This window comes from Electrophorus electricus, chromosome 11, assembly GCF_041902795.1.
Source record: "Electrophorus electricus isolate QZ-2024a chromosome 11, ASM4190279v1, whole genome shotgun sequence".
NCBI classification, from domain to species: Eukaryota; Metazoa; Chordata; class Actinopteri; order Gymnotiformes; family Gymnotidae; genus Electrophorus; species Electrophorus electricus.
The window spans coordinates 9,417,501-9,427,500 of NC_137507.1; the positions used below are offsets into that span (position 1 = coordinate 9,417,501).

General features: G+C 43.7%; 1 protein-coding gene across 7 annotated transcripts in view; it reads right to left on the reverse strand.

Annotated features, from left to right (window-relative positions):
* The window catches only part of chst11 (carbohydrate (chondroitin 4) sulfotransferase 11), a 32,387-nt gene that overhangs the window by 9,909 nt on the left and 12,478 nt on the right, over positions 1-10,000 (reverse strand). For 5 of the 7 annotated variants that reach the window (XM_027021275.3, XM_081723154.1, XM_027021274.3 and 2 more), the window contains one exon: positions 4,063-4,148. In XM_027021275.3, the coding sequence (XP_026877076.1) occupies positions 4,063-4,148 (86 nt within the window). Of the gene's footprint in view, positions 1-4,062; positions 4,149-4,393; positions 4,567-10,000 lie in introns of all 7 variants that reach the window. The other 2 variants (XM_081723158.1, XM_081723157.1) reach the window with 2 other exon arrangements.

Consider the following 10,000-nt stretch of genomic DNA (forward strand, 5'->3'; position numbering starts at 1 on the left):
TCTGTGTCTGTATTTGTAGATGAAGCCATGATTATAACAAACTATGATGAGCTGAAAGTTAATGAAAGGTTAGCATTACTTTCACAGGAATACTGAAGCATGTACACAAACAGCCGCCTGCCGTTCCAAGTGTAGATCAAGTTCAGTCCTAAAGGATCTTCTCTGGTGGACCACCATTGACCACCACTGACCGTGCCGCTTAGCCTAAGACGCTGGACCACCACGTCTACACAGTTAAACTTCTCCATTAACTGCTCTACAGGGGCTAAATGCCCAGTTTAGACTCTGTAGTGCTGAACACTCTCTCAAGAAGAAATAAACATGGCTGCCAAGTACTCTCAGAAAATAGTCTGTGCACTGTAAAAACCTTGTCTTTTTACACTGGGTGGAGCTGTATTGTGTGGCTTTTTCGACTGGAAATGAAAATGCAGCAGTTTTGCAACCACATTTACAAATTATTTTAGTATCTATTAATCCTTTATTCTTAGGTATTCTTAAAAATTCCCTCTGGTAGGAATATTCTGATATCACCGAGGTCTATGATTCGCTCAGTTGCTGAAAGTTTTAAATGGAGGAAAAACACTATTTTTCTTACACCCGATAGCGGCTCAGGGGACGGGCATAGGATCTGACGACCCAGGGTGGAGACAGATTGGGCCCCAGCTGGTGTCAATATGCCCTGCTTCAGCCTAGCAGGACTGTAGAGGGCCGCGGACATTACAACGGGAATGAAATCTTACAGCAGCTAACTGGAGCCAAACGGCAGCAGTAAAATTGTAGTCTGTGGAATATAAAAACAACAGGAGTTGCGCCTGTGAGTGTGTTTGTGTGTGTGCGCATGTGTGTGTGTGTTTGTTTTTGTATAGTAACAGGTATAAAACTGTAGCTGTAACATTTTTAGTACCTGCCACACACCCCAGGCGGAAAATGAAAAGCCAAATTGCTTTATAAAATTGCACACTGCAACTACAAACAGAATGCTGGTGCTACTCCTCTGCACGTGCATGTTTTCCAGAGACTGCATTTACGACATGCGTGTTTGTGGGTGTGTGTGTGTGTATGATTGTAAGGCATGAGGGCCTACTGTCTGCCCACATATGTGTGATTTAGACAGGGTTAGACTGAGCCACTATAAACAGCTACACACACACACACACACACACACACACACACACACACACACACACACACACACACACACAACACAACAACAACAACCATCACAGCTGTTCTTCTCAACCATCACAGGCACCTTCTCAGTATAGAACTACTGTAACAAGTGTGAGGTCAGACTGCGTGGGAAGCCTTTTATTGACCTCTGTTTAAATCCCACTGCTAATTCAAACATGCCCTCAGAATATGAACGTCTGCCCGGACGTAGATAGTCTATATATCTACATGCTTGGAAAAACTTTAGATTTGGTCCATATATTTACTACCACTGGTCTATTTGACCATGAAAACAAACCCTGCATTCTAAGCAACAGAAAGAATTTGCCCACTAGCATTATGGGATGAGGCACCGGTATTTTAGCTTTAAAAGAAACGTCGTCCAGCCGATAAAACGAATCATACGTCAGTAGCGGAACAGCACGGCCTTACTGAAGCTGTGTTATTATTGTCATAATACTGTTACATGATGCTTAATGAAACCCGAGTCTCACCTCACATCTCACCATCACTGACACCAACCAACAAGTGTGGGCTTGTTAAAATATTGCAGTGCGTTACTGTCGACAATGTACTACTTCATAAAATGAGGCAAAAAACAAACAAACAATACTGACTTAACTTTGGATTTAGTTGTTCTGCTTAATACTAATGTAGTACGTATACTAAACAAATAGCATCTGATTCTTTATTATTTTTTCCTTTGTCTTTTTTATTTATTGTCATTTGTTTCCACAGAATAACCAGTTGTGGTATTTTCTTTCTCCTTGTGACATTTCCACAGTTATCACAAATGAATCACAAGTGAAACCCTCTGAACGGGAAATATGACCTGGTGCAGTCCCCTGTCCTGAGTGTGAATCTGATGAGTGGAGCTTTTTAGGTGCAATTTCAATAGCATATGGAAAAAGGAATGTTAATTAAAGTTTTAAAGTACATGCCTCATTTATTCATGAAAGGAAAGAATATAACAGTTCTGAATATGGCAGTGGTTCTGTTTAGTCCAGCTGTCTGCCACAGGTCTACATAAGCGTATAAGATACTTCCAAGCATTAATACTGCACGGGTCTGTATGTGGTCAAACAAAAGCCTCTGTAATACCCCAAGGTTCCTCTTGTGGGCGCTCTGGAGCGGCCCATGCAGTAGAGGCCCTGTCACACCCGTGTTGTTCTGGCGTCCCATCAGCCGGCTCTATTTTGGAGGGGAAAATGTCACTACCCTGTGCTCTCTAACAACACACAGGCAGATCCGGGGACAGACTCAGACTAGCAGTGACCACTCAGAAGAAGCAAAGACTTGGAGAAACAGCCCAGTGGCAGTTACATGGAGTCCGCAGAGCAATTTCATATTGAACCTTCTGTTCTACTTAATCAAAGCAGATTGGCTGGTTTAGTGAAGTGGAGGTGTTTCCAAAGGCCAATCCGGATGCCGCAAACGGGCGCACCTGAGGTTGCACGGCAACACTCCAGGGAGCAGGCGCAGATCAATTTTACATCGCATTTATTCATGCAACCATCAAAAACAAGAAATCCCCACACTGCGAGAATTTGTGGCCAGAGTGAATGGAAGCCTCTGAATGCAGATCCTGACACCATGCCTCTTCAGGAGGAATGAGGCACTGCTGACTGCAGAACTGCTGCGTGAATATGTCAGCCAGCAGAGATGTCTGAGCGTGCAGGGACCTTGGTCTGGAGCTGACCTTAGCGCCGCACGTTCACAGACAGCTGCAGTGTTCCAGAATATCAGATGGCTTCACCGCAATAGGGAAAGTGCAGCCAATCAGCTGGCAGCAGACACTGCAGCCAGACAAAAGCCTTTATTTTTACGTACTGTAAAAGAAATCCAACTATGCACAATATTGCAAGGATTCTCAATGTGACGAGCCTTCAGTGTCTTGATCGATTGCTATATTCATTCTGCTTGAGGCTGTGCTCATAGGCGCTGTGTGCACTAAAAATTTCATTCTTCTCCAGGCAAAACCAGTGGCTTCTGGAACCAATCACAGCCAATCAGAGCCAATTACAGCCAGCAACATGACTTCTTTTTTTTTCCTCTGGGAGTATTTTTGTGGTTCATGGGTGAACGCATTTCCAAACTGCTGACCAAAGGAGATGCATGGAGGGTCAGCATGCTACCGCCAGAGAGGAGGTCGGAAATGTCGTCTCAGCCAAGACATGAAATGAGAACTTAACCGACAGCTTATGCTCAGACCCACGCAGGGCCAGGAGTGGAAGTGAAGTGCTTGGCGTATAATATGATCGTGATCGTTCCGGTGTGGAACCAACGAGTGGCAGCCATGAGGAATGAAACAGAACTTAAGTGCTTAAAACATAAGCTGGCAGTTACAAGGTCAAATGGCTTCCTGACAGCCAATCAGAAATGGCTGATTATAGCTCAGCCCCTCTCCCCCCTCACATTTCTCCCCTCCGGTGCAGGACAGTTGGCATGGCAACAAAGTATAACTGCCAATCTCAAAAAGACGCAGAGGTGGACATAGAGGAGACCAAACTGGACGAGCTTAATGCACACAAAGGAAGCCCTGGGCACAGCTGAGTGCTGCAAAATATGCACATACGCTGAGATTTGAATGTCCAGTCGAGTTTTCATAGCAATGTACACGAGCCTTATACTCTGGGTGTAAAGGTTACTTTCTGCTCTCAAAGTAAGCATTCCACTGGAGTAGCATGACTTAATGCAAACAATACAGTATTTCGACGGTGCAGTTATATTCTCTTCTAGAGCTTTTCTAGAGTAAATCACTGTATTTCCATTTTAACCCGCTCATTTTTTTAAACAACCAAACAGCCAATGGCAAGCCAGATACTTAACAGGGGAACCAATCATTTGTGAAATCAGAACATTGACAAGGTTTGTGGCCAATAACACCAGCACCTGTGTGGGGTTGTAGAGCTCCTGAAGAGCACTTCTGGAGCCCTTCTGACAGCAACCTTCTGCCGCAAATGGGTTTCGCCTCATTACTGCAGAAAAGAGAGAGAGAGAGAGAGAGAGAGAGACAGACTGTTAGGCCAGCAAATCATAGACAAGACTAACTCTAAAACCTGAAAAGCAAGAGACAGTGACAAACCATGCATGCCTGTAGTTTTGCAATTAAAATCAAACTGTCATGAATATTCCACATCATAAATGTTAATAATAAACACCATACTTCAGTACTCTGTCATCTGATTTAAATATTATGATTGTTATGAATTTAATTATTCACCGGTTTTAACACGATGACATAGAGTGCAATATCCATCAAACAAGCGCACCGGAGGTGAGGCACAGCTCCACCTATCCTAATAGCGCCTCCTTGTCTTGTTTTTTCCAGCGACAGGACAGGAATCTCCAAGATTCCCATCCACCCTCTTGTGCTTTGAAGGAACGTCTCAGTTTCTGTTGGAGATGCAGTACAGGCCCAAAACAGAGCACCTCATTAAATAATGACTCCCTGCACTCCTGTGACAACTGTGAGCAGCGTCTCATTTCAGTGAACTATAAGTGCTCCATTGAAATCCACTGAAATCCAGGTAGACTGAGACATGAACCAACACAGACAAGAACAACAGTAAAAATAGCGCAGCGAGACAGTGGCAGGATAATGTGAAAGTTTAACAAGAACAGCATGCATGTTTGAGGTAACAGAAGCACGAATGATGTGATGCCACATGAAACTTTTTTGCCAGCCAGATGACTCAAGAAGCATAAGAGCATAATGACCAAAAGGGTGGTGAGTTAACAGCAACACTGGTTCTACTATCTATCACTGATGTTTCTGAGAAACCAGGATGTGCTGCCTTTGCTAAAGAGTGGAATTCTGTTGCCCCTGTACTGAAACACACTACAGTGTCCAGTGTGCAGCGAGAGCTGCAGTACTGAAACACTCTACAGTGTCTAGTGAGAGCTGCAGTACTGAAACACTCTACAGTGTCTAGTGAGAGCTGCAGTACTGAAACACTCTACAGTGTCCAGTGAGAGCTGCAGTACTGAAACACACTACAGTGTCCAGTGAGAGCTACAGTACTAAACACACTACAGTGTCCAGTGAGAGCTACAGTACTGAAACACACTACAGTATCCAGTGAGAGCTGCAGTACTGAAACACTCTACAGTGTCCAGTGAGAGCTACAGTACTGAAACACACTACAGTGTCCAGTGAGAGCTACAGTACTGAAACACTCTACAGTGTCCAGTGAGAGCTGCAGTACTGAAACACTCTACAGTGTCCAGTGAGAGCTACAGTACTAAACACACTACAGTGTCCAGTGAGAGCTGCAGTACTGAAACACACTACAGTGTCCAGTGAGAGCTGCAGTACTGAAACACTCTACAGTGTCCAGTGAGAGCTGCAGTACTGAAACACTCTACAGTGTCCAGTGAGAGCTGCAGTACTGAAACACTCTACAGTGTCCAGTGAGAGCTGCAGTATTGAAACACACTACAGTGTCCAGTGAGAGCTGCAGTACTGAAACACTCTACAGTGTGCAGTGAGAGCTACAGTACTGAAACACTCTACAGTGTGCAGTGAGAGCTACAGTACTGAAACACTCTGTCTTTACTACTACCACTCTCTAATTCCTAATGCAGATGAATTATGTTGTTCACCATTATACAGATTATGTTTTCCACTCTTAACCCACAGGCATGCACACAAGCAGAGCAACGCTATTGTGTGTGTGTGTGTGTGTGTGTGTGTGTGCGTGCATGCGTGCGTGTGTACGTGCGTGTGTGTGTGTGTGTGTGTAGCAGGTTTCAGCATAGGTCCCCTCCTCTGCCTGAATAAGCACCTGTGTGTGTTGCATCAGTAGTTAGCTATGCACCAATCAGTCCCGCCTGGGCCGGGGGGCAGTTAGAGTTGAACACACCTGTTCTCATTTCCAATGTGCTGACAACACTATAATGAGGGCCACTAGCCACCCAGCAACAACACCCCTCCTGCCAGCTGCCTAACCTTGACCTTATGCCCTTACCATCAAATCCCATTTGGGCCACATAAGGAAAGTTAAATGGAATGATTTCATCTGAAACACGTGACCCGTCACGACCTGCTCGCACTAGTGAAATGCGTGGCCGTGGATGCACCACGGCTCTCCAGTGAATCTCCCGTGTCTGAGAGAAAGCTTCAGGGCTGAACACAGGAGGGCTGAACACAAGTGTACTGGGAGCAAATATGGCCCTGGGATGATGGTGAGGGGGTGTGTGCACATGTGAGTGGGAGAAGTCTAAAGTATACACTGTATTCGATTACACGACAGTCCATCTAAAAACATACCCTCGCCCCGCACATGCTCAGTAGCCTGTTTCCATCAGGGCTATAATAACACTGGCTGTGCAGCCATACATCAGCAGGGGCTTATGGTGTAAAGGGGAATTAGCCCATCCTTATCTAACCTTCACAGATATGAAAACACATTACTTCACCAGTCGCTGCTAAAAAAGAGGTGACAACTATGGCAAAATGGTCACACAACACACACGCACACACACACACACACGCACAAACACACGCACACATGCACAAACATACACGATCAACCATGTAACAGATGAACAGTCAGAGAGCATGTTTACACAGATGCATAGCACATACAAAAAAATAAGTGCACATGTATTAACTTAGACTCAAATGAACATGAATAACAGAAGCACAACGTATCCATTGTGTGAGTTTGTATGTGTGTGTGTGTGTGTGTGTGTGTGTGTGTGTGTGTTGAAGTAATCCTATGCAGAATAAAGGATGATCATCAGACACTGAAGATTACAGAGATCCCTTTGGCAAATTACAGGTCAATTAAATCTACCCACTCCACCCCACCCCCACCTCGACAAATAAACCCCCCTCCCTCCCACACACACACACACACACACACTTCATTAATTAGTTTTTGCACTGACTTCCTGCATTTGCATTACAAGTCGTCAAACGAGGCAGAGCTACAACTTCATTAAGATTTGAATTAACACTTTTCAGGTGGCCACATAATTAAGATGTGTTGGGGGGGCTTCAGATAAGAATTAATTGGGAGTGTATGTGTGTGTGTGTGTGTGTGTGTGTGTGTGTGTGTGTATGTGTATGTGTATGTGTGTGTGTGTGTGTGTGTGTGTGTGTGTGTGTGTGTGTGTGTGTGTGTGTGTGTGTGTGTACAGGGCAGTGATTGTGTGATCCTTTGGGAATACAGGAGACATTGTGCTCTCTGTACTGTTTCACTTGATATTTTTTTACTTTCCACTTCTGTTCAAGTCTTTAGTCTTTTAATTATTAATTACAATAACCAACATGATAATTAGAGTTTTAGGGAGGTGCTGAAAACAAAGTGTGCGTGTGTGTGTGTGTGTGTGTGGTAGAGAACTGCATTTACTGGCCTTGGAGAGGACTTCTAGGGGTAAACAGAGGGAAAGAGACAAGGAACAGGAATGATCTGAAAAGTCTGTAATGTTGAATCCATGGCTAAATCCCCCGTCACACAGAAAATAGCCGACTGAAGTTCCTCTTTCTAAGTCTTTCTGAGTGGGTGTGTGTGCATGTGCATGTGTGTACATGCATGTGTGTGCACGTGCGCGTGCACGCGTACGTGTGTGCATTTGTGTGTCTGCGTGTGCATGTGTGTGTCCTCCACAGTCAAGGGTCATTCTCAGGCTCCAGGCTTCTGGTTTCTCTCTGACCAGTCATGTTAACGTCACCTGGAATGGAATCCCCTATCAGAGGGACCAGATGCACCCATGTCCCAAAATGGAAATACAGCAAAGCCACCCAAAGCCTGCCCCCATCCATGTCTGGCTACCACCTCCATGTGCCCCTCTGCTCATTAGGTCACAGGTCACCTGCAAAAGTCAGGGTAGGTTCATTCGGGGTGATGAGTCAGGGCCCCTAACGTTCCAAACACACATACTCACAGAAAGAGAGTCAGCCAAGGAGACAGGCACACCACACACACACACATACAATACATAGGCAGTACAGTCAAAGGTTTTGGGTACACACCACTATTTATTTTTAAATAGTTTCTACATTTTAGAAAATCACTGAAGATCAATCAAATAATCAAATAACACAAGATCATGCTGTTTTAAACAAATATTAACTATCTTAGATTTTAGATCCTTCAAAGTTCTTCAAAGCCACCCGTTACTTTGATGATAGCCTTGAATTCTCTTGATGCTCCCTTAATCAGGTTCATGGGGAGACACCTATGATATCTTCATTCTCATGTATTCTGAGCACCTGAGGGACAGACGTTCTGAATTTATTGAGGGGCAATTAAATGAATTTAAATTTCATTATTATTATTTTCATTTAATATATCATTTATATATTGTTTTGGAAATAATTTCATATATATGAGCTTACTTATATTTGAATTAAATACAAATTTAAATATAAACCATTAGATTAAAATGGCTTTAAGACTAATTAAAACACATTCACTCTGGTGTGTCCAATCTTTTGACTGGTACTGTACATTTGCCATTATTTCCTGAAGCCCTGAAGCAATACTGCTAAATGGGTTATGAAGCACATGTGTGTGTGTGTGTGTGTGTGTGTGTGTGTGTGTGTGCCCATGTGTGTGCGTGTGTGTGTGTGTGTGTGTGTGTGTGTGTGTGCATGTGTGTGTGCCCATGTGTGTGTGTATGTGTGTGTGTGTGGATTTGTGTGTTAGGGCTGGGCAGTGAATCATTGTGATTCACTTATTGTTCAGTATTGTACTTGTGCTCTTGAGCTCATTGTGTAATTCTGTGTAGGAGCCCTGACTCCTCTGTCTATCAGTGTTCTAGTTCACTGGTATTTTGGACTCTAAGCGACTATACTGACTCGGATGCAGTCTATGAGGGACAAGCCACTACAACAAAAAAATCACAAATGTCCATTTAATGTTTCTCCTCATTCTACAAAATAAAAACAATAATATAAAGTATTAATGCAAGTTTTATTTTTAAATGTCCACATGGATGAAGTCAGATAAGTTTAAATAAAGCATATTTAGAATTTTAATGTAATTTTAATGTAAGAGTTGTACAAGCTAAAATAACAGATTTCATAAAAAGGCTGATACATGGTTTTTCATTGCAACAGCTCAGATGATAAAGCAATTTTCTAAGTCACGCTGCATGAGAGGTTCTGCTAAAGGCTGTAAATGTCAGTGTCAATGTTAATGATACACCCTTCCATACACAAAAAGCGCAGTTCTGAGCTGTTGGTGTGATATGGTTAGATTGGCCAAAACACACAAAGATAAAATCTTAATTAATCAAACAGTTTATCAGTGTTTATCAGCAATATCAATATTATGATAATGATTAACAAACAAACACATAGGACAGTGTTCTGCCCTTGGACGTGTGTTTGTGTGCTGGATGGAGGATGTCACCAGCTGTAGTCTCAGCAGTGTGATGGTAGCACAGTATTATAATTGCACACAGAATGCCAACACTAACTCTCTCTCTCTCTCTCTCTCTCTCTCTCTCTCTCTCTCTCTCTCTCTCTCTTCCTCCCTCTCCCTCTCTCTCTTCCTCCCTCCCTCTCTCACTCTCTTCCTCTCTCTCTCCCTCACTCTCTCCCTCACTCTCTCTCTTCCTCTCTCTCTCACTCACTCTCTTCATCTCTCTCTCTCTCTCTCTCTCTCTCTCTCTCTCTCTCTCTCTCTTCCTCCCTCTCCCTCTCTCTCTCTTCCTCCCTCCCTCTCTCACTCTCTTCCTCTCTCTCTCCCTCACTCTCTCTCTCTCTCTCTCTCTCTCTCTCTCTCTCTCTCTCTCTCTCTCTCTCCATTCTGCTGGCTGTTCCTGAAGAGAAGCAGGTATCTGAACGCCTCTATCTCTATTTCTCCTTCATGTC